General features: G+C 38.0%; 2 protein-coding genes across 3 annotated transcripts in view; one reads left to right on the forward strand and one right to left on the reverse strand.

Annotated features, from left to right (window-relative positions):
• PPID (peptidylprolyl isomerase D) overlaps window positions 1-19,561 on the reverse strand; it is a 50,165-nt gene extending 30,604 nt beyond the window's left edge. The window contains exon 1 of the mRNA XM_063107375.1: window positions 19,322-19,561. The gene's annotated coding sequence lies outside the window, so the exon portion shown is untranslated. The remainder of the gene's footprint in view (window positions 1-19,321) is intronic.
• Window positions 19,562-19,858: 297 nt separating this feature from the next.
• Window positions 19,859-25,443, forward strand: part of FNIP2 (folliculin interacting protein 2) — a 226,989-nt gene continuing 221,404 nt past the window's right edge. The window contains exon 1 of one of the 2 annotated variants that reach the window (XM_063107875.1): window positions 19,859-20,148. In XM_063107875.1, the coding sequence (XP_062963945.1) occupies window positions 20,039-20,148 (110 nt within the window). In that variant the 5' untranslated portion in view covers window positions 19,859-20,038. The remainder of the gene's footprint in view (window positions 20,149-25,443) is intronic. The other variant, XM_063107874.1, reaches the window with a different exon arrangement.

Here is a 25,443-nt window from a genome sequence, read left to right on the forward strand (position 1 = left end):
AAATACGTTTACATATTATCTGCTCCCCATCCTGTTTTTACACTGTTCTACACTTTGCTTCTTCTGATTAAAAATATATCTTGGCAATATTCCATACCGTAATATAAATGTTTCCTCATTCTTTCTTCCGCATGGTATTTGATTGTCTGAGTACATAAAAACAGGCCCAATAAGATGGAGATTTGGGGTTTTTCCACTCTTCCTGTCATTACAGTACTGCAGTAAATATCCACATATAGATATCAATTCACTTATTTACAAGTACATATGTTTCATAAATTCCAGCAAGAGGAATTGCTGGTAAAAGCATTTTTAGTATTGCCAAACTGTTTTATGTGGTGGTTGTACTAATTTACACCCCCCTAGCAATGTACGAGAGCACCTGTCTCCACCATACTCTCACCAACAAATGTATTTTTATATTTTTTGAACATTTTTAATCAGATAGAGAGAAAATGCCTTAGGCTTTGTAGTGGATTGACTCTGTCCCCCCAAAACTCACTGAAGCTTGAATTGTGTCCACCAAGTTTTGTGTATTAGAAATTTAGCCCCCACTGTAACTGTTAAAAGGGTGGGAAATCCTATTATGATAATTGAAAGGTGGGCCTTGAAGAGGTGATTGGATTAATAATGGTGGTCATGGGTATGATTCTGAGGGCTTTAAAAGAGGAGTGCATGAGTGCTATCTCTCTGCTTTCTGTGTTCCACCATTTTCACAGCGTGATACCCTGCTATCACTGTCACCACCACCAAGACTTTTACCAGCTGTGTTCCCTGGACTTTGGACTTCCCAGCCTCAGAAACTGTAAGCAATAAATTTTGTTTTTCTAAATTACTCACTTCCAAGTATTTTGTTATAAGCAACAGAAACAGACTAATACAAGATTTATGCTTCATATGGACTTTCTCACTAATTCCTATAACAGTAGATACTGCAATTATTATCATCATTTTACATAAGACAAAATTAAGGCTCACAGAGGTGAAGTAACTTGCTCAAAGTCATTCAGATAAAAAGTAGAAGGATAGAGATTAAACTCATCCTGTCTGTATCTTGAACAAAACCCCTAACCACTAAGCATTTCCACTAAAGAGTACAGCCAAATAACCTTAAAACTTAAATTGTATTTCTCATTATCACTTTTGATGAATGGGAATTTACTTCAAAGACTTCAGCAGGATTTCACAGTACCTTAGTGTCATCATTATCAATATACCTAACCATTGAACAATAGATGTGTGTCATAGTTTTAAAAGCATCCTAGGCTGGCCGGTTAGCTTGGTTAGAGCATGGCATTGATAACACCAAGGTCCAGGTCCAGGGTTCAATTCCTGTACTGGCCAGCCGCCCCCCCCCCAAAAAAAATCCCAGTACATGTAGATAGATGGCCAGTGAACCACCTTTAAAGGTCTCATATGATATTGCCAATTCTGAAAATTTCATCCCATCCCCCAAAACTTGCCCCTCATAGTCCACACCCAGTGGCTTGGTTTCATAGCTAGTTCAGCTCAGAAGGATATATTTATACTAATTGAAATAAAACTGTATTCAGCCTAGAATGCTGAAGTGACAGAAATATGCTTAAAATCTAAAAGATAATGTGATTGCAATAGCACTTTTCCTATCCACCAAAGTGATTTACAAATAGTAAATTCTGGTCTTCCTTGAATGTAGATGGAGTCAGTCTGTAAAAAAAATAACCAAAAACATGCAACTATTTCCTGCCGCCCTTTGACAGTATTAGAGAGAATGTGTGTGGGGTGGAGGAACTAACTACAGGAGAATCATGTGCTCTCGACATCTCAAGCTACAATTTGGAGACATTATAGGTGCATGTACTGGGTGTGAGCTTTCAACATATTACAGGTTTAACTTGTTTGCAGCTCTCAGTGGCATGCTTGAGGTCTCTGCCAGGAGAGGTTTCACAAAGAGAAAACACTGTTACCTCAACTTCAGCCCAAGACCATTATTTTCTGCCTAAGAATCTCCCAGATGACATTTCATGTCAATGGAGAAAATATGGAGCATCCAATAGACAGTGTTGGGACAAATGAATAGCCATTTGAGAAAAGATGGAAGTATATCTCACACCATGTATCAAAATGAATTCCAGATAAACAAAAGATATAAATGTAAAAAAAAAAAAAAGTTTAAAAAAAAGTGTATTTCTCAGGTGGAAGAGGCCTTTTAAAGTATGACATGATGCTGACTGGCTGGTTAGCTCAGTTGGTTAGAGTGTGGTGCTGATAACACCAAGGTCCAGGGTTTGGATCCCTTCACCAGACAGCTACCAAAAAAAAAAAAGTATGACACAATACTCAGAACTGATAAAAGAAAATATTGTTTCCAATTTTTAAAAATTCTGCATAGAAAAACTCACCATAAATAAAGTCAAAGACAAATGACAAACTGGGAAAATTATATTCAAGATCATGTCACAGACCATGTGCTCATTTCTCTAATGTACAAAAGAGCTTCTGTAACTAAATAAAAGAAACACTGACATCCTTAAAAAAGTGAGAAAGAGATATGAGCTTACAGTTTTCAGAAATGGAAATATGAATTACTATTATACTAGTGTTCAAACTCCCTCATAAGAATTGCAAATTAAAACTACACTGTGATTGTCAAAAATTCAAAAGTTAATAGCATCGGGTTGGCCAGTTAGTTCACTTGGCTTGAGCTGGTGCTGATAACACCAAGCTCAAGGGGTCAGATCCCCATACCAGCCATCCTGCAAAAAACAAAACAAAACAGAACAAAAGTTAATAGCTAGGCTATGGGGAAACTTGTGGGCTTATACTTATCAAAACACAAATGCTATGCCCTTTAACCCATCAATTCTACTTCTAGGGAAATGCAGTTTTAACGAGGGTGGTCAAAAAAGGACTCACTGAAAAGGCAAAACCGGAAGGAGGTGAGGAAGTGAGCTGTGCTGATGTCCAGGGAAGAACAGCCCAGGCAGAACACCAAATACTAAGGCCTCAGTTGAGAGGAATGCAAGGTATGGGCTAGAAATAGGAAGGCCGGCATGGGTGGAGTGGAATAAGTGAGGGGGGAGAGCACTGTGAGATATGTCAGGGAACTGGTGGAACAGCACATGTTGGGTCTTATAAGTCATTTTTATGACTTTGGCTTTTACTCTAAGGAAATGGGAAGAGCACTGGTGTATTGTGAGCAGAGGAGTGACCTGATGATACCTGTATTTTAAAACGACCATTCACAGGTAGAAAAACTTTGACATTTTTCTCAAAATCTGAGGAAACCAGAAACATACATTTATTAGAGAAGTCTCCTTTGGATCTTCTCTGAGTAAATCCTCACTGGGAAAATTTATCTAATATCCAGGTCATTTGATCTCTTTAGATCTGCCATGTGGCATAACCAAGCCACAATTTATCATCCATTTTTGAGGGATTACAATTCTTTTGAGGTTTTTCCTGGCATATCCCCTTCCTGTAGCATTTCTAGTTTATGAATCAAGCCTTTCACTCATTTATTTATTCAAGTATTTCTTTCCTCAGCAACCAGTTTAGCATAGCTTTATTCTAGGCACTTAGGAGGTTATAAGGGCAATCCATGCCCAATCCTGCAAGAGTTTACAATCTATTTGGAATGACAAGAGAAAAAGAAAGGAAAAAGAAGGAAGGAAACAAAGGATAGAGGGAGGAGCAATAAAAAAAGAACGCATTTAAAGTAGCCAAGATGTTATCTTAAATTCAAAAAGAAATATGTGAAACCCACGAAGAGGTAACTCTATTGCGGGACATGAAACAAGGCTTGCAAAAATGGAGACTTAAGGGTTCCTGGATCAGAAGGTTTGGTATTGGAACAATACAAATATGCCAAAATTAATCTAAAATTCAATGTACTTTAATAAATTTCCCAACTCAAAAAATTTTCCCAACAAATGGATTTTTAATGTACATCATTCAGGGGTATTCTAAAAACACTATTTCTGTAATCATGTAATAAAATATTTCTACATATTTTAGCAAATTCATTGTTAGCAATCTCTATACATCAAGAAAATGTCACAAAAAGCAATTACATTTGGATACTTCATACACTGCATTCTCAAATGCACATAAACGAGAGTGTTTTTTTTTCTTTTCTTTTCTTTTAAAAGATGACCGGTAAGGGGATCTTAACCCCTGACTTGGTGTTGTCAGCACCACGCTCTCCCAAGTGAGCTACCCGGCCATCCCTATATAGGGATCCGAACCCTTGGCCTTGGTGTTATTAGCACCGCACTCTCCCAAGTGAGCCACCGGCGACCCTTGAGACTGTCTTTTTTCTGATTAGCATATAAAACATTTCCCATGTCCCTATTTTTCCTATTACCCTTCGGTACTTAAAAAATGAATACAGAATTATGCATACCTTTAAAAGATAATTGAAGAATTCCTTTCTAAAATCTGTTCCACAAGAAGATTTTACCAAACATGTTTTTAGTAACTTCCCTAATAAACCAGCTATTTCATCACAGCAATCATTTAAAAAAATCTAGATTCATGTTCAAAATGTAAGTGTTTGTCAGAGGATAGGGTTAATCTATCAGATGGAAAGAACAAATCTATGGTTATTAGAGGAAGAAGGGGGAAGAAGGGAGACATTCGATAAGGGCCTTAAAGAATAAGTATGATTTGTAATAATGAATATGCTAATAAAAAAATAAAATAATAGAAAAATGGTGGTCAGGGGCATGGTTCTGAGGGTTTTAAAAGAAGAGGAGAGTCTGTCTTTCTCTCTGCTCTTACTGCTCCACCATTTTTGCAATGTGATACTCTGCCATCACTGAAGCCACATTTACCAGATGTGTTCCTTGGACTTCGGACTTTCCAGCCTCAGAAACTGCAAGCAATAAATTTAATTTTCTTCATTAAAAAACAAACAAAAAAACCCTAAACGTTTGTGTTTTATCAATTAGATTCCAAGAAATATTAAACAAACAAACAAAAATACAATGCAATAAACTATTACGTGTCTAATTTCATTCTCTGGCTCTCCAAAGTTACAATGAACAATTCATGCACATTCATTATTCAATGAGTATCTCGTAATTCCATTTCAATACTGTTGTTCAACTGCAATTTTCCCAAGTGTCTAAACTGACTCATAAGCTCAATATGTACAGAAAAGAAGTTAATAGAATTTGAAGATTTAGAGCTGTTTTACAATGCTAGCGGGGGGGGGGGAAACATGCTTATTGTATATGCATATAATCAATTTATTTTTATTTTTATTTTTTTTATTTGCAGCTGGCTAGCTGGTACAGGGATGGAACTCTGGATTTTGGTGTTATTAACACCACACTGTAACCAACTAAGCTAATGGACCAGCCCTAAAATTTTTTAAACTTGACAAGTTTATGTCATTTATGACAACATGGATGAGCCTGGAAGACATTACGCTAAGTGAAATAAACCGGGCACAGAAAGACAAATACTGCACACACTCACTTATACGAGTATATGGAATCTAAAAAAGTCAAACTCACAGAAGCAGAGAATAGAATGTGGTTACTCAGTAAGGGGCTTGGGAGGGGTGGGGATGGGAGGGTTTTGACCAAAGGGTACAAAGTTTCACTTAGACAGGAGGAATAAGTTTTCAAGCTGTATGACACAGCAAAGAGACGACAGTTAGTAGTAATGTATGTATGGGTCAAAATCGCAAAAAGAATAGATTTTAAATGTTCTAACTACAAAAAAAAATAGGAATGTGAGGCAATGGATAAATTGATATGAACATTCTACGATGTATACATATCTCAAAACATTATATTGTACCCCATAAATAGTTATTGTAAATTAAAAATAAAAATTTGGGTTGGCTGATTAGCTCATTTGGTAGAGTGTGGTGCTGATAACACCAAGGTCAAGGATTCGAATCCCCTTACCAGCCAGCTGCCAAAAAGAGAAAAAGAGTTTTTCACATGCTAGACACCAGTCTAACTTTTGATGACAGAACATGGTGATTTTAAAAATATATTTGGAATAAAAAAATTATGACATTGTTACAAAACTCCTTCCATTCTCATCTACTTATTTATGTAAATAAGATTTCTTAGCACTTACAACTATAAAACAAATAAAATGTCAGTTAATGTTGAGCTTGTCTCATTCCTGTAATGAGTAATCTTCATAAAATAAATTGAATCTAGCTCTGTTATTGAGAAATGAATTTATAATGCAATTTTATGTTTAAGAATTACAAATTATATTGATCAATTTTTAATACTAAAAATTAAAATGATAGAATATTTTAATAGGGCCTTTATTAACCCAGGAAATAAATTAAATTTATATATATTTTTTATTAGAGCATAATCAAATCAGATACTTTGAAGAGTAAAAAAACGTTTTACAATAAGATAAAAATCATGAAGGAGAAGTGGAGTAGAAATATGAATTCAAGGATATCAGAGAATGACGGAAAATCTCTGGTTGTTAAAGAAATCTCTGGCTGTTAAATTGCTGCGATATTTAGATTTCACTACATTTTTTTACAGTGATGTAACATGGTTTAATAAGTTTTTTAAAAAATGAAATGTACATTAGGGACAGATCACATTTACATCTTGATTAGAAAATAATTAAGAAATGTAGCTCAAAGAATAAGCATTTAATTGGGGGAATGAGGAAAGGGAAGTGCAGGCTTGTTAAAGCACTTTGAATAGCCAGAGAGTTGCACGAAGGTGTCTCCTTACTAACTCTTGGAAGAGATGTAGCTCAGGAGAGGCAAGAAAATTCAGAAGGGACTGACAGAACCATAGCCAAAGAGGAAGGACAGAAATGGAAATTTCAAATTATTACTTAAGCTATCACTTCAGAATATACGTTCTCTGAGAAATGAGGGCGCCACAAGATGTTGGTTGATAGGTGTTCTGTGGGAAAAAAACATTTCAGGGGTGATATTTTTCTTTTAAAATACATCCTTTAAAGAAAATCTATAAATGAGAAATGACCATATATACTGGTATAACTGTTTATGTGATTGTTCTGCAATTATTGATTTTGTGGGAATGTAGTTAACAGGACAGATTCTGGGGGCAGATTGATGGGTTCAAATCACTGCTTGGCTGTATATTAGTGGCACACAGCTACTTAACTTTGTGCACCAGTTTTCTCACCTGTAAAATGAGAACAATACTACTAGTTTCCTCACAGGGTTGTTGCTAGGGCTAAATGAGATACATATAAGGAAGATGCTTAGAATAAGGCCTGGAGTTATTGATGAGCATGCTATTATTTTTAAGAAATGGTGTGCCAATCTAAGTATGTCAGAGATGCCTTGATATATGAATGAGGGACCTTTGATATGAGAATTAGTGCATAATCAGCTTAAATACTGATAGTGGCCATGCTATATGTTACTGTTAATTCAACAAATATTGTTAGCTACTGGTTGGTGCTGATGAATGTGATGTATCTTCTTTTGAAATGTTTTATATCTTTTATTTTCACTATAAGTTAATTTCTCCAACTTCTTAATGATGAAGTTAGAAAAAAATAGATTCAATGTTCACAGTTAGTTACAGATTGAACTCCTTATTCTACTCTTTCCCCCTTTTCACTACTGCATTTGACTGGTCTTAAAAAAAAAAAAAAGCATATAAATCAAAATTTAGTACCTTCAATTTTGGTGATTTTATACCAAAAATAAGGTCGCACTTTGCCATCTAGTTTCATCCAAACCACATCTCATAAACTCCAGTAATGTTCATAAAGACAAAAACAATTTTTAAATGACTGATAAAGTTTGAGAAAGGCTGGCTTGCACTATAAAATTACAAACATGTTGACTAAAGGTACAAGATTGTTAAAATACCTGCATTAAATTTTTCTAGCTGGAGTGTGGCACTCACTATTTCTGTGGCACTGTCATACCATTGAAGATACCATTAAATGAGCACATATGAACATTTTTTTTAACTGACTAAAATTTAACTACAGGGTTGGTCAACATCATGCTAAGTGCTAATGGAGTCACATTAACTTTTTCAAGCCACTAGATTTACATTTAATACGATTCAAATAGCAATGCACTGGTATTCACTGTGGCAATACACTAAGAGATGGACTGAAAATTTAACCAATGCTTTCTAGTCTATGTCACTTAATGAGTTTTATAAAATGTTTAACTCACTACAACATTAGCTCTGCTTTTGACCTTACATGATTAATGGAATCCCAATTATATTACTAGAAGGCAGGCAGGCAGGCAGGCAGGCAAGAGGCAGAGAAAAGTAACTTTTAAGCTTTTTTGGGTTTGAGGCATGAAAGAGAATCTGAAAATTATGGACTCCAAACTGCACACTTCTACAATATTTTATATATAATTTCAGGGATCTGAGTGATGTTTCTCAAAGTATCATCTGCTTCCAAATTTACTTAGGTTCTAGTTAAAAGTTCAGATTCCTGAGTCCCACTACAGACTTACTGGATTGGAATCTCACAGGATCAGGCTCAGAAATAGGATTTTTAACAATGTCCACATGTGAGACTATTTAAAAATATAAACTTTAGTTTTTATTAGTGGAAAACAAACACACACACACACAAATAAGCATATTCATGTGTATCATTTTAAAAGTCAAATAGTACTAAAAGGATTATAATAAAAAGCAACAATAGTCTCCTACTTCACCCTTCCCCACACTCAGTCCCAGCCCTCCAGGTTGCCATCCTCAATTTTCCTAGCTAGTTTTCCCCATATCTTTAAAAATTAAATGCTTATGTCATTATTTCTTATTTGCCAATTTTAGTCCTAGTCTGTTGACTTCCTGCTGTGGTGGATAAAATACTAGAATATTGCTCCCCTACCCCAACTTCACTTTTCTTCCCCCATGCCCCAGTGTAGTTATATGTAACATTTTGTTAAATCAATAGTCATTATTTTATTATGATTATATAAATGTTGTTCACTTAACCACATAATGCACTGCAAGCTCTTTTCCTGTACAAGCTTTCATTTTTTCTGAAGTTAATTATTGACTCATTTTATCATTTGTTTGGTTTTCCATTGACCTATTGTTAATTATCCCCCCTAATGTACCAGCATCTCTGCTGTATACTTATCAATGATATTTTTTATGCTCAAAATTTTTTTAAGTTCCATTTTTTAATTTAATAAAAATTATTTTTTTAAAAAAATGATGACTGGTAAGGGGATCTTAACCCTTGACTTGGTGTTGTCAGCACCACGCTCTCCAAAGTGAGCTAAGCAGCCATCCCTATATAGGGATCCGAACCCCTGGCCTTGGTGTTATCAGCACCACACTCTCCCAAGTGAGCCATGGGCCGGCCCTAAAAAAAAATTTTAAGTTCCATTTTTCTGAGATGCCTTTGGAGTCCTCCTCTCTGCTCCTCCTCTCTGGCCTGGTTATTTTCTAGAAGTCCTGGGACATTCCTTCTGGCCACCTTAGAATTTTCCTTGCTGCTTCTCTTTGTTCGATCTTCTCTCCTGTATCTTCCATTCTCCTTTTACTTGCCAATTTTGCTAGAGTACATCCTCCAGCTTCCTAAGAAAGACTTGATTTGTAGTTCAGCTTGGTAAAGGATTCTAGGCTGAAAATAGTTTTCTCTCTGAATTTCTAAGGTTGTACTCCATTATCTTTTATCATCGAGGGTGGCTAATAATGACTCTGATGCTAATTTTGAATCCTATTCCTTTGTTGTTGTTTTTGTTTTGTTTTGTTTTGTTTTGTTTTTTGGTGTGATCAGCTTTTTCTCTCTGAAAGGTTTTAGAATTTTTTTCTGTATCCGAGATGTTCTGAAATTTAATTATGATGTGCCTTGAAATTGTTTTATTTTGAATTGTTCTAGGTGGGCCCTGTCAATATGGGGACTCCTATCTTTTAGTTCTGGGAAGTTTTCCTCTGTTATTTCTTTGATGATTTGTTCTCCCTCTGTTTTTTCTGATCTCTTTCTGAAACTCCTATTAATCAGTCACTAAATGAATTCTCTAATTTTCTCATCTTTCCTCTTCCATTTTCCATCTTTCCCCAACTTTATTTTCCTGTCTTTTTTATTGAACATTTTATTTATGTCACCATATATTTAATTTTCAAGACCTCCTTCTTGTTGGGTTTTCCTTTTTCATCACTTCTGTTTTGTTTCATAGACATATTTTCTTTTGTCTCATTGATATTAATCAGTTTTTTGAAGTCACCTTCTCCTTGCATTATCTCTGTTCCTCCAGATCCCTTTTACTTCTGCGTGTGTACTTTCCTTACCAGGTTGGAGGTATTCATCAAATGTCTAGTGATTCTCAGATTGCCCTTCATTTTAAGAAAGAGACCCTAAACATTTGGTTAGGAGTTCTCTGTGTGGGGTACTGATCAGTGAAATTCATGAGTAGATGCTCTAGCAGTAAACCAGCTCTTCACTGGGCTCTCCCACACGTAAATGTCTGAAGAGCTTTTCTCTGCTGCCATTCCACTGCTCTGGGAGCTGAGCGAGCATTAATCCCCTTCTTTTGGTTCACTGACGGACAGTTGTCCAGCTGTGCAGGATAAATACAGTAAGGAACCTGGTGTCTAACTACTTCATATGTAGACTTTCAATCATCCCTCATATTTTGAGCCTACACCTGACTTCCCTTTCTGTGACAAATGGTACCTCCAAATGCTGAAGTTTTGGACAGTCTCTGAGGGGAACTGGGGCCCTCATCTTCACATCCAGTTTTGACCTCTTCCTCTCTGCTAAATTACTTACTACTCCTTCATCCACTTTCCATCTTCCAAACACTTGTATTAGTCCAAACACTTGTCGAAATCTCTAATTCTATTTGTCTCTTTCCTCCCTTTATCTTTGTCCTTGTAAGTTAATGCCTTTTCTATTCCTTTTCTGTCATCTTAGGTTTTAAAGAAGTGCAGGGGTGGGGGAGGGATGCTTGTGGGTAAAACACAATTTGCAAGCAGAACTCTAAAGTAATTCTTATGCAACACACACTTCAGGGCCACTAGCTAACACAGTTGGTACTGGAATACTGGACGAACACTGACTAAAAAAGTGAACTAGATAAATTTATGAAGAATTAATGATTCTAAAAACACTTTTTAGAACTTTTTTTTTTTTTTTGATAGTTGGCCAGTACAGGGATGGACCTTGGTGTTATCAGCACCACACTCTAACCAACTGAGCTAACTGGCCAGCCCTTATTGAACTACTGACCTGGGGAGTCATCATACCCCAAAATAAAGTTCCTGCCAAATAAATAAACCAAAAAAAAAGAAAAGAAAGGAAAAAGGAGGGAAGGAAGAAAAGGAAAGATCACAAACATGATAACTGTAGCTATTTCTATCTATCCAGATTGTCGGATAAACATATTATTATATTCATATTTATACTTTTCTGCTCTTTCTAAATTTTATGCACTGTGCATGATTATTGTTTGAGAGCATGGGAGAATTTTTCTGTACCTCTTCCAACACCTCACTTATGGAGGTGAAATAAAGTCTACAGAGTTTGAAATATACATTAATAGAACAAGCTTTTATTGAGTATCTAGACCAAAGTTGAACACTACACAGCATTAATAAATATATAAATATTTCCTGAATCATAACCTGAAAATAAACTATTTAAAAAAAAAGATTTGGGTTGGGAGAAGAAAATGGCTTGTAATTTTTTAAACTGAGAAAAAACATTTTTATATCAACATATTTACATTTCTTTAAAAAAACGTATTTGCAAGGTCCAGGGTTCAGTCTCTATATTGGACAGCTGCCAAAAAAAAAAAACCCCAAAACCAAAAATCGTGTTTGGTGCTTATTATCTCAGAATCCATGCACAGAGTTGGAGATGCAAAGATCTGTAGTCCCCCGTCTCATCCCATTCTAGGAAAGAATCCACAGTCATGGTGTAGTGGGCTCTTGAAAAACACTAAGGAAAAATATAGCTGTCTGCATTTTGTAATTTATGAATTAATATATATAACCAATTCTCTTGGTTGTTTACCCAACAGTCATTTTCCCCACTCCCGTATTCTCTCTGTGAGAGCCTTGGTTTTGTTCCAGATACTATCCCTTTCCCCCCATGTGATTCAGGGACTATCCTCATTAGTCAAAGACAATCACAGTAACACCGTATCTCCCTTGCTAGTGATAAGATGCTGTAGAGCTTCTGAGAAAATGAGACAGACACATGGGAAGAGACCACCTCCATCTTCTGCTGGATATTGTTGCATCTGCACATAATCTCAGGGACTGTGGTGGCCATCTTGGTACCAGCCTGAAGAATCCAACACATACAGGAAAGCAGAGCCAAGAGGATACCTGAAAAGCAGAATTAGAGCTCTGGCATATTATGAATGGACCCTGTCCTATCTTTGGACCTATTGTCTTATGAGGTTAAATGTCCTTTTATTGTTTAAGCCAACTTGAGCTGGAGCTTCTGTTACTTTCAGCAAAGGGCAATAATAACTAATACAGTATGCTTTGTCTCAGGAAGGGGACTTGGTGTAAGAGCAAGATGAGAGAAAAAGCAGACAGTACCATTAAATGTTAGGTGATTCAGAAAGACAAAATTCACACCTGGGGTAGGATTCACTGCAGAACCAATTTGGTGATGTTTAGGCAAAAGGGCTTCCAAGTTACGACAGGCAATCAGGAACAAAAGACTGAGCTCCACATATGATCAGTTTCCTAACGGGGACTTATAAGTGGACATCTTCTTCCTCCCAAAATAAATAAATGGAAAAAGTTCAGGAAGTCTTCTTCATCTATCGATCACTATCAAGAATTCTTTTCTGAGGGCCTACAGTTTACATGCAGTAGGGACTGTGAACTTCATTCATTTAGTGACTCCTTCATTCAACAAAAAATACATTTGAGAAGACACCATGTGCCAGGCGTATTAGTTAACGAGTTAGACATAGTTCCTGAACTAAAGGAATACATGTTTAGCAGGAGACAAAGGTGTTATATATTTCTTTATTGGTTAACTACAAATTATGGTAAGTGCTTTATTTTAATTTTTTAACTTTAAATTTTGAAAATATTCTTTAGTATATTTAATTTGTAAACTCAATATTTAATTTATGAATTTATGATCATTTACAGTGTTTTTTTGTCCAATTTTATTTCTATTTATTTTTGTGGGGTACAGTGTATTGTTTCAATACATGCATATACTGCACAATGATTCACCTAGGGCAGATAACACAGTTTTGTACCTGTTAGTTCATCACTTCTCTTCTACCCCACCCCACTCCCCTCCTGGCCTCTGGTAACATTATTCTACTCTCTACTTCTATAAGAACCATGTTTTTCTTCTAGATTCTACATATGAGATTTTGTAGTATTTGTCATTCTGTGCCTGACTTCACTTAACAGTTTCTAATTCCATCCATGTTGCTGCAAATGGTGGGATATCATTTTTTTAATACCTGAATAGAATTCCATTGTGTATATATACCATAGGGGTTTTTTTATCCATTCATCTGTGGATGGACATTTAGGTTGATTTCATATCTTGGCTACTATTAAGAATAGCGTTACAAAGGGAGTGCAGGTGTCTTTTTGATATATTGATTTTCCTTTGGGTATATACTCAGCAGTTTGATAGTTGGGTCATAAGGTAGACCTATTTTTAGCTCTCTAAGAAACCTCCATATTGTTTTCCACAATGGCTGTACCAATTTACATTCCCACCAACAATGTAAGAGGGTTCCCTTTTCTCTGCATCCTTGCCAGCATTTGTTATTTTCTGTCTTGTTGATAACAGCCATTCTAACCGGGGTAAGATAATATCTCACTGTGGTTTTAATTTGCACTTCCCTGATGATTAGTGATTTTGAGCACATTTCATGTGTTTGTTGGCCATTTGTATGTCTTCTTTTGAGAACTGTCTATTCAAGTCCTTTGCCTATCTTTTAATTGGGTTATTTGTGTTTTTGCTGTTGAGTTGTTTGAGTATGGTAAGTGCTTTAAAGGAACAGAAAAAGGTGCTGTAACAAAAACGCTGGGGCCACACAGGGTTAATTAAGAATGAAGAGTGTAGTCAGCTAGTCAATATGTGAATAAATGATATTAAATTGAGAATTGAAAGATAAATAGGAGTTAACCAGACATAATTGTGGGATGGGGTGGGGACATTCCTGGCAGCAGAAGCTTGGTACAAGAAATGAAAGCACACTAGTGTGGCTGGAAGACAGGAAGTGAGTGGGATGGTGACGTAGATGAATTTGGAGACGGAGGCAGGGACTTAATCATGGGACTTTGTAGGCTATGCTAAGAATTTTGGGTTTTACTAAGTGCAATGAGAAGCCCCTAAAGTTTTAATCAAGAAAGTGCCATGAAACAAAACAATTTACATTTTTAAATTATCCCTATGGCAGCTGTTTGTAGAGTAGACTGGGGATGAGACAAGAAAGTAACCTCTTACAGCTTTTGCAGAAGTCCAGGAGATAATGGTGGCTTAGACTAGGGTGGTCGCAATGGGTAGGAAGAAAAATAGATGTGAGAAATATTTTGGATGATGAGAGAAAGAGAAGACTTAAGGATGCTTCCTAGGTTTCAGTTTTAAACAAATGCATAGAAGGAGGTGCTATTTACTGAGATAGGGAAGATGGGAGGAGAAGCCTGATTTGGAACAAGCAAAGATCAAGAGTTCATTGTGGGATGTCTATAAGACATCCAAGTGGACATATCAAGTAGATAGCTCGTTATGAAAATCTGGAAGAGAGGTAAGAATTACAGGTAAAAGATTAGGTGCCATCAACAAATAGACAGTGTGAAAAGTCACAAGAATGGATAAGTATCTTGAGAGAGGAGGAGTATAGATGAGAGAATAGAGGAGAGAGAAGGGGATAAGCCCTGAGGAATTTCATATTTTAAAGGATGGGGAGGGGAGGAACCCCCAGAGGAGACTGAGGGAGTAGCCAATAAGGTTAGTTAAATCTAGAAGACGTCTGTACTACCAAAAGATGAAGATTTCAAAAAGGAGGAAGTGATCAATTGTATTGATTGCAAAGAAGACAGGAAAATGTCCCTTGATTTCAGCACCACAGAGATCACTGATTGCCACTGTAAGATTATCAGGTGAATTGAGTTCTGTTGCAAATACCAAACAGAACCAATTTATGGTGCATTAACTGTTATACCATCAGGGTTCATTGGATTCCATTTTAGATTTTGAGGTTTATTTCCTGGGAGGTTCTGTTTATGAGGATGTCTATTTCATGACTTTTATTCTTTCATGGACTCTCATTTTTTCTTAAAGTAAATTTCCTTTTTAAAAAAATTGTAGTAAAACTCATTTTATATTGCAGTTACCATATAGGATCCATTGAACCCTTTCATCAATTATAGGTTCTTGGTGATCTTAATTTCCTCTAGCTTCAAACATTTTGCTATATCATTATCCTAGGAATTATTTCAACATTACTCAACATTTCCAACTACGCTAGAAAGACAAAAATAAGATGAATTTTGTATTACCTAGAAGGCTGAAATAAGTCATCACTATCAGATCATCCTTCTGTATCTTATTCTAATGCCCCAAATACTGCATCCTCTTTTAAGAGGGTAAAAAAAAAAAAAACTGGAGATACTATCTTTGTAGGATTTGTTATTGTTGTTTTAAAGCTTTTATTAATCACTGATGCAAATTCAGAATTTCATTTTCTTCCTTTAATGGTAAAGAGAAGAAAATTGATATAGGAAAACATTTCTGAATATTAGAAAAATCAGAAGGTGAATAAAAAGAGACAGACAGAAGAACTCTAGACTTTAATGATGATGGTGAAATTTATCATGTAAGCGAAATCTCAGACTATGAGTATTTAGATGACAATATCCTAGATAAATTTTCTCAAACTCAAGAATTGATGATTCAACAGTATATATATATATATATACACACACACACACACACATATACACATATATATGTATATATATGTATATATATATATATTTTTTTTGAACGGTAAGGGGATCGCAACCCTTGGGGCACAGTGTCGTCCACACCACACTTGGCCAGTGAGCGCATCGGCCATCCCTATATAGGTTCCCAAACCGTGGCCTCGGCGCTCCCAGTGCCGCACTCTCCCGAGTGAGCCACGGGGCCAGCCCTCAACAGTATATATTTAAGGATAAAAAGAAAATATGGTATTCTCATCCAAATAGTCATTTAGCAGGAATGACTTCCTTATTCAATGTTTTGCAACAAGAACCTGAGCCATCCCCAAAACATGTGTGATATATTTTGTCATCTGTTATGATGTTGTACAAATACACTTCACATAATTTGTAAGTCAACATATGATAAGGCAGATGTATATACAAAGGTGAATGGAAGGAAATGTATGAGATAGAGATGAAAAAATTCACTGAATTGCTAATTCTAATTGGTGTTCATAAATCTAAAAATGAAAGTTTTTAACTAAGAAGCAAAGAATATGGCTATCCTCTTTTCAACAAAATGAGCCATCAAAGTTTTCAAAAGCATTGCTTTTTTGTTTACTCAAGTGCAAGAAAAAGCAAAAGTAATGATAAGCTAAAACCATTAGAAATGTATCTGAAATCTGGAATGAATATTTACAAAATGATTGTGTTCCTGGTTCATGTATGCTGATTGATAAGTTCTGTTGTTGTATTCAAAGGAGATTTCACATTTTAGGGTTAATATTCCTTCAAATACAGTAAGATATGCAATAAAAAATTAAGTTTGCTACGTTTAAATTAAAATTTATTAAATAATTATTTTACTGCGCCCTTATTCTTTTTTTTTAAAGATGACTGGTAAGGGGATCTTAACCCTTGACTTGGTGTCAGCACCACGCTCAACAACCAGTGAGCTAACCGGCCATCCCCATAGCCTTGGTATTATCAGCACCACACTCTCCCGAGTGAGCCACAGGCTGGCCCCTATTCCCTTATTTTTACATTTGTAAATGATTTCCAAAATGACTTAAAAACTTGAAAAAATAGAACTGAACTACTGGTGATGAGTATTCTCTCTGGCATACTGAGAGATAAATAGATCGGGGTTTATTTGGCTCACATAACAACAAATAAAAGAACAGAAAACACGAACCTCTCTCATAGACTGCTTTTGGCTTCAGATAATAGAAGTATTATCTCACCTAAAGGAGAGTGTCAGCTTAGGTACAGAATGTCGTGGTTCAATAATGTTATCAAGGATCCAGCTTGCTTCCACCTCTGCTCTGCCATCTACAGTCCTGCTTTCATCCTCAGGCTTGTAGAAAGATAGTTGTAGCATTATATCTAGACATACTACACCCAAAGGAAAAAAAAAAAAAGAAAAAACACCCTATACTTCTCTATTAAGAGTGAGGAAAATTTTTCCAGAATTACTCCTCCTTCAGCTCCTTTCTTTCTTGCCTCCTGTTAGGAAGAAGAAGGTAACAGAGGTAGGTTATATAAACTGTGTCTATGACAGTCTAACTGTAGAAGCAAAACTAAAACAACTTACAGAATATACACTAATTAACTGAGAAGAATTATTACCAGGACTAAGAATGGGCCAAGATAAGTAAGTCAGCCCTTTACAACTCCCCCTTTCCCATCTTAGTGTTATACTGTCATCTCCAAGCATTCAGGATATTGTCTTACTCCTTGCTCCCCTGACAGATGCATACAGGAACAGCCAGCTGGTATACTTTCTAAGACAGAGAGAGTGGGATGAGGTGAATGAAGGAGAGGTATGAACTTGAGAGACAAGCCACATGACCAGTGCTGGAGATTGGGACTATGACAAGCTTCAGGGACCAGACAGTGACCAATGGATGGTAGGCAAGATTGGGTTTTTGTAGAGTCCTTGAATAGCCAAGAAGAAAACTGTTGAGTCCGGGAGAGCTGTCTAGACCTGTCTCCGGTAACTCCGTTGGCTAGGATTTTTGTGTACTTTAAAAATCCAAAGCGGGATGTGTGGCCAGAACTAGGATGAGAAGAATGTGATGCTGAGAGGAAGCATAAGGGAGAAAGAGAAGAGAGGGGAACCATTTCAGTTCCTTTTTTCTCCCCTGACTGAAGACTTGTCCTTAGTAATTTTAAATGCACACTCTCCCTTTATAGCTGTCCAGTCAAGAACAAAATTGAAGACGATAGCTGGGGCAGGCTAGGATTTTTTAACTGCCTCTTTTTAATGATCTTGTACACTTGGACTGGGCTGGAACTGAAATAGTCCTTGGAGAAAGAACAAGAGACACCATGTCAAATTCCTCTTCAATATGCAGTTATGAAAACTGCTAGGATCACAGGGAGTATGTACATTTTAGTTTGGAGTATAAAGGACATTTTCTGACCAAGGACGGGGTAAGGAAGGATGGTGTGTTGCCAGCCATAGAATAACTTGTCTTGATAAAGTCACCACAGATGAAGCCAATACCTACTGTATAGAATACTGACCAATACTAGCAGCCCCATGAGGTCAAGGCCCTCAGCAAACCAAGCGAGACAGCAACGGTGCAAATCAGGATTCTGTGTACACTCAATTGTGCAAGAGAATGAATGCTCACCAGCATGAACACCTAATCTACCATTTTAACAGTAAAAGTCTGAAGAAAAAAAAGACTGAGTTTTTCCACCACCTTTCCCTTTCCTTTGTGAAATTTCAGCACATTCTTACTCACAGCTAGTTTCCAACCAAGGCCAGAAACCTACACAATAAAAAAATGACAATGCAAATTAAAATAGGCCCAGAACAGAAATTTCTGACTACTCATATTTAAGGAAATACATTTGCCTTTTTGAGTCTCCAAAAGTCTTCCTTTGAACAAGTCTAAGAGAGCCCAGGTGAGTCACTGTTCACTTCATGAAGGAGAAGGTAGGAGAGGCAGTGTTGGGATCTTACTAACTTTAGCTCTATTACCCATCATCGGAACAACTGTAGAGCCCAACGCTATGAAACAAATTAAGCTGCTTGATGTCTGGTAACGTCCTTCAGTAGCACAGGCTGTTGGGAGCCCTGCACCACACAGGCTTAAATTCTCAAGGAGACTGGGCAGGAAAGGAAAAATACAATTAACTACACCCTTCCCCAAACCAAATATCTGCCGTTGGTAACAGATTATTATGTGCCTTGATTGTTAAGTATGTATTAGAAAAGCAATTCCTTGCTACAAAATAGCCTCTCTTGAGTTTCTAAATCTATGTAGAGTTCCATGCTTTTTTTTTTTTTAAAGGGGGGGGGGGGGGGCCTTCACATTTCACATGCAACTTTTTATATAACCACGGTATAGTTATATAAAAGACGCCAAAATGAACAAATGATGTGAATTATTGGTTTAAATTAAGTGTTAAAAAGCCTGGAGAAATCGAATCTGGAAATGGAAGAAACGTGCCAATACCTCGGGTGCTGAGCGCTTCAAATCGCAGCCCTCTGAAGCAGCAGCCTCACGCACTGAACCCTCTCCCGCAGAACATGCCTTCCACAAACGAGCCCCCGGACCTGCACAAAGTGAGGACCCAAGTTCAAGGGCTTTGTCTCAAAAAGAACAAAGATCGCACCCGCAGCCTTCTCGCTGTTACGAAAAACCGAAGCCTCCTCAGGGACCGACCCCACGCGGCTTGCGGAGCTGCGCCCCCACGGCCACCCGCCCCGGCAGCGCGGCGCCCGCCCCCGCCCCGCCGGCCCCTTTAAGCGCGTGCCCGCCCCCGCCCCCGCCCCTCGCGTGCCGGGAGCCCTGGGCCGCTCCATCCCGGCCGCGCCTCCCGCCGGGGTTACGTGAGCCCGGGGCGGGCGACCGCCGGGCCAATGGCCGCTGCCGGGGCCGCGGCGCTCCTCCCGCGCCGCCGCCGCCGCCGCCGTGGAGCTGCGGGCTCCTCCCGCAGGAGATAACTGTCAGCGCGCGAGGCGGCGGCGGCGGGCCGGCTCAGTCATATGACCGACCGCCGGCGGCCCGGGCGCCGAGCAGAGTTACTCAGCCGCAGCGGCCCCGCGCTCCCGCAAGGCTGGGCGGCCGCGCCGCCGCCGTCGCGATGGCCCCGCCGCCGCGGCCGCCGCCCCCGACTGCGCGCTGAGCCGCCGGCCCTCCGAGCGCCACGGCCGGAGCGGCAGCAGCATCATGGCCCCGACCCTGCTCCAGAAGCTCTTCAACAAAAGGGGCAGCGGCGGCAGCAGCTCCGCGTCGGCGTCTGCCCAGGGCAGGGCTCCCAAGGAAGGACCCGCCTTTAGGTGAGGGGGGCGCCGAGGGGCGAGTCTGGCTCGGGACCAGAGTTGGCTTCGGAGCTCGCCCGGGAAGGGAAGGAGGGGAGCGGGCCGCCTGGGACGTCGCTGCCCATCGCCGGCACCCGGTCCCGAGGCTTGTCATCGTGGACGCGCCGGATCCGAGTGTGGCTCCGGACCCTCTGTGACCCTGAACGGCCCTTCTTTCCTTCCTTCCTTCCTCTCCACAACTCAGGGTCCTTCCCCGATCAAAGAGTTCTCCTGTGTTCCTTGGGGTTCCTGGGCGTGCGCTTTGCTTGGCTCTGGAGGTGGGAGATTGGCCGTGTATGGGATGAACCCCTTCGGGGCAGAGCCGCCCGGGTGCCTCTGCGGGCCCTGCCAAGCTTGAGCTGTCATTTTGAGGGTAGCCTCAACCTATTTGTGTACGTGACAGTATTTTGAAGTTGTGAAGGAGCAGCATCCACGAAAAAGGCATCTTTCTTCTTTCTTGCTGAATATGACAAGCTCTCAGACGGGTGAATGAAAGTATGTAATTTCTCCGTCATCTGGACGGTTAATGCCGCATGGTGTGTGGGAAGGGGGAGTAAAATGCTTTTATGAGACATCTGAGATTTCAGTTTAACAAAGCTGATGCATATATTTAACAGATCCTATCTTCTGAACGTATATCTTTGAATAATAATAGCTAGCATTTGTCGAGCGTTTACTGTATGAAATGCTTTATGTTCATTTCTCTCATTTATTTCTCAAAGAACGCTGTGAGGTAGGAGCTACTATGATTGCCATTTTACAGGTGAGGAAACTTAAATCCACAGAGAGCGTGAGTAGCTTCCTGAAGATCCACAGCTGTAAGTGGCAGAGCCTGCGTTTTGACCTAAGGAGTTTGACCACAGAGTCCAGTCTTTAAAAATCCCTGTGCTATATTCTCCTTTCAAGGGCTAACTTTTAAAAGATGCCTTAAAATGAGCTGTATTGCCTTTCAGCATACTTATGTTGAGAAGTTCGTTTATTTAACTTTAATGGTTTTTCAGCATAATTGTTATTGAGCATCTACTCCCAATTCCGACACTCTGCTAGGTGCTTTTTGGCCAAAATGTCTTGCAAAAGCAGTTTATTGCTCAACACGTCTAGACCCAGCATTATAAACCTTTTAAAAATTTCAAGCGAAACTTTGCAATAAATTTTGGATTAAGTTTTATGTTCTAGATTTTGCTTTTCCTGAATTCCATTCATTTAAAACACACAGTCCCTCACTATAGTCATGTGAAAATTACATAGCCAGTATTTTTGTGGTTTATGTGTGAGTAGTGTTGTTTGGAAGGTAAACTCTGAGGACTTTAAAAGACCCTAGTTAAGTTCTCACGTTTCCATTAGGCTAACTGAATCCTTATAATTTAAGTAGGGACTTCTATGCCTTTCACTGCTCTGAGTAGTTGTGATGCCATATACCTTCTTGGAATGGTAGGATTACTTTAGACTCAGGGTGTGTAATTTCTTCCCTTCTCTTCCAGTAACCCAGACTCAATCAAGGGTACAAAGAAAGCCTAGAGAGAAAGGGGCATGTGTGTTACAAGTGTCTTTACTTTGGCAGCCCTTGCCAAGGATATTTAAAGCCATTTTTATGCTGGTTAGAGATAGTGGAGTTACACTGTCATTGTTTCCTATGCTCCCTGTCCAGTTGTCCACCACCAGTTCCTCCATCCACAAGTTTAAATGGGTGTATTTTGAACAAAAAAATTGTGGCTATATTTAGGGTCTGGTCGCATTAGGGAAATTGATTCCCACTTTGTGGGAACATTTTCAGTATAAGCGTTCTGACTTCTCATTGGTATATAATGAAGAACAGAAAATTCTGCCAACTAGTTTTTTTTCTCTTGACCTCATTAGGAATTTTTTACTGTTGTTGGCTGGCTGGTACAGGGCTTGAACCCTGGACCTTAGCATTATCAGCATCACACTCTAACCAGCTGAGCTAATGGGCCAGCCCTCTTTATTTTCTGTAAGTTTTTGAGGTAGTTGTTTTTGGAGAACTTGGAGATTTCAGTTGAACAACCCATTTGATGTGAGAGCACCAGTAGTGTCCTCTCCATGGAAAAGGAGATGAAGTAGCAGATGTCAGCAAAGATGCAGGAGGATGGGGTCAAATCACCAGTGCTCACTACATTAACAAAGGACACTCACACAAGGCCTTTTGTGCTCTTCACCTGGACTAACTCTTAGATGCTGTGTAGCCCTCCTGTGAAAAGCCTCCTGAAAAATTTCCCTCTCTTTACATAAAAAATAATGACTCTGTGTTTCATTTTATCCAGATTTTACCAAACAGGAGCTGGTGTTTGCTTTTCGGGGAAGGGAGCGTGTCACACAGGGGATTAGCTGCCCTTGGGAGTCCGCTTTGTAGTTGCATAATTTCTACAAGTTAAGATAAAAGCCTTAGATTAAAAATCAAGTGTTCCTAACATGAATTTGTATTCTTTAGTGCATTTAAATATACGATGTAACTTGTAGATCTGGAAAATGAAAGGTCCTCTGAGGATTCAGGTAGACTTTTTTGGTAGTTTTGTAGTGTATCTTGGGGAAAAAAAAACTAAACAAAAGTACAATCTAACTTTTTACGTTTTTATTTTTTGCTTTAGAGTTTGTGGAAACCTTTTATATCTTTTCTGTTTCTGTGATAGACTTTCACTAATTATTTTAAACTTTTCTCCTTCTTTGAAGAATTGTTTTGCCCTTGATGTTACTCTTGTGTACTTCCTAATCATTTCTCTGGATTTCTTAATGTTCTCTCATTCCTCTAGTACATACTGTAATATTCCTCATTCCTTCAGTAAAACAGTAAAACATATGAGAGGAAATTTGTTTTTTAATATAAGTAGCTTATATCACAGGTCATTTTCAGATCTTTGTGCTTTCTGGCATTTGATCTAAAAAGAGGATCATCACAGTTGAGATTCCTTCTTGTGTATTTCATTTAGGATCCCAACAAAAAGCCCTTTTCATAGCTTTAAGGGAAGAGGTCGCTAGGAAAACAGAAAAGGAATCAAAATTCAGATTTGCATGTTTGGTAGAAAAAGGCAGGAACACTATATGATTATGGTATTTGTAAATTTTAAACTCCATTTAAAGTTGTAAAATTGCGTTGTGATCTTTGAAATTTGAGGGAGTTCTCTATCGGCTGCTCTTCAGAATGCTTTTCACTTTTAATTAATTTATATGTAAGTTTATATTTAATAACCCTTTGTTCCAGAAGGATAAATTAGGACCAAAAAAAAAAGATTTGTACAGTGACACAAGTCAGAAATAGAACTGGGTTCTTGGTTACCTTGAATTTAAGGCCAGCATGTTTACATAGGACTTTTGAAAAGCTAGAGTATGCCTGATGACTTACATGTCTGGTTCAAATTTAAAGTATTATCTTAAGATTTGTTTTTTAAATGTCTGGTAAATTAGTGGATGTAACAAGGAGGTGAAAAAGATAATGGGCTATCAAATATTTTATTTTATTCTGTACCAGTTAAATGAAGTGAGTAAGCATATATAGTACTTGGGATAGGAAGAGTAAATGAAAGCATTGCAGCTGCTTGGTAACTAGTTATGTAAATGCCAGAAAGAGTAGATTCAGCTCCCTCACCCCCATTTTGAACACCTACCTAGGCCAAATGGCCCAGTCAGTGCTAATTCCCATTGTTCTGTTACAGCAAATTTAAGTAATCTGTTAAAGGGTTGGTATAAATGTAATTTAATCTACTTACCATCCTGTGCTTGTGGCTTGGTGCTTCACCTGTACAAATCCAGATAGGATACCCATAGTCTTGCCTACTGGTGTCTACAATCTAAAGGACAACAGATTATACACTAAGATGAATAAACAGCAGACAACACATTGGAAACTATAACAAACAGATAAATCAAACACTGATAAAGTGTTTTATATTAAGTACAGGATTAAGAACTCACTGTTCTTCTGCTTGGTATGATTGAAGTGGACTATGATTTACTCTTCCCTTGCACAGAACTGCTTCCTCCCCTCCCACTGCTAGCTCCCCAGATGCAGGTATTTCTAATGAGATTTTGCTGACGTAGGGTGGAGAATATTCTGGAAAAAACAGTGTTGTTCCAGTACACTCACATGTTTAATTCCCATAACATAACACATGTGACGCATAAATAGCAGTTTTGATTTCTTTTTACTATTTTCTAAAAGTGTTTCTGGAAATTGTCTTGCTTGCTGCCTTACATCATATCTTCTTGTCCTGAAACATACCATGAACTGTGGGAGGTTACTAGTAATTTTTAGCAAAGGTGAGGAAGGTAACTGTTCCATCTAATAATCCAGTGGATTCTGTTAAAAGCACTTCGAAGACAGATTCAGGAGGCCTCGTGCGCCATGTTAATGTGAGACTGAACAAGGCTCATGTCTCTGGTCCTCAGTTCTGTCATTTGTAACTGACAGCACCACTTATGTAATAGAGATGTGGTGAGGGGGTAATAGAACAAGTATGAAAAATCTTTTGAAAAGAAAATGAAATACAAAATGATTTTAAGTATTACCAATTGCTTTTTAGGTCATGGAGCTCAGTGTTATTCCTACTGAGGCTTTATTAAAATTTTTTAGAGGCTGTTTCTTTCTGTAGATGAGAGACTTGAAACACAGCTGAAGTGACATGGTTTTTTGTTGTTGTTAGTTTCTAAACCTTTATGCAGTCAGTGGTGAAACAGAGACCCTATGTTTTGAGAGGAGTATTAAAGAGAGGCGGCAGGCAGTAATTCAAACCTGGATAGAGGTGACTGAGCATTCAGAAATATTTCCAGGAATATGGTATATTTGCTTTTTCAGATCATAATTTTACACACACTCACCCCCCCAAAGGTATTTATATATTCTCAATAGAAAAAGTAAAAGGAAGATATAAATTTATATGAATAACATTTAAAAATAGGAGTATGTGATTATGCATGTGCAGAAAGGGTTAGCAACACTGTACACCAACATATTAACTGTGGTTGCCAAGAGGTGGGTAAACATTTTATTTTATTTTTTTGTGTTTTATTTTTTGTTGGTATTTTTGGATTTTGCTCTAATGAATTTGTATTGCTTTTGTGATTTAAATTATTTTAAATATTAAATAATCTTTAGAGTATCTTACACTCTGAGAGAATAGGGTAAGTATAATGTTTGTGAAGAAACCTGATTTGAATAAAAACTTTTCATAGAATTTTTCCTCTTTGTTAAAATAATTGATATTTCCTGTTATTAAAAGTGATGTGTTTGTTGTGAATTTTAATGCACTTAAAAATCTAAGTTCA

This window comes from Cynocephalus volans, chromosome 9 (assembly GCF_027409185.1).
Source record: "Cynocephalus volans isolate mCynVol1 chromosome 9, mCynVol1.pri, whole genome shotgun sequence".
Taxonomy (NCBI): domain Eukaryota; kingdom Metazoa; phylum Chordata; class Mammalia; order Dermoptera; family Cynocephalidae; genus Cynocephalus; species Cynocephalus volans.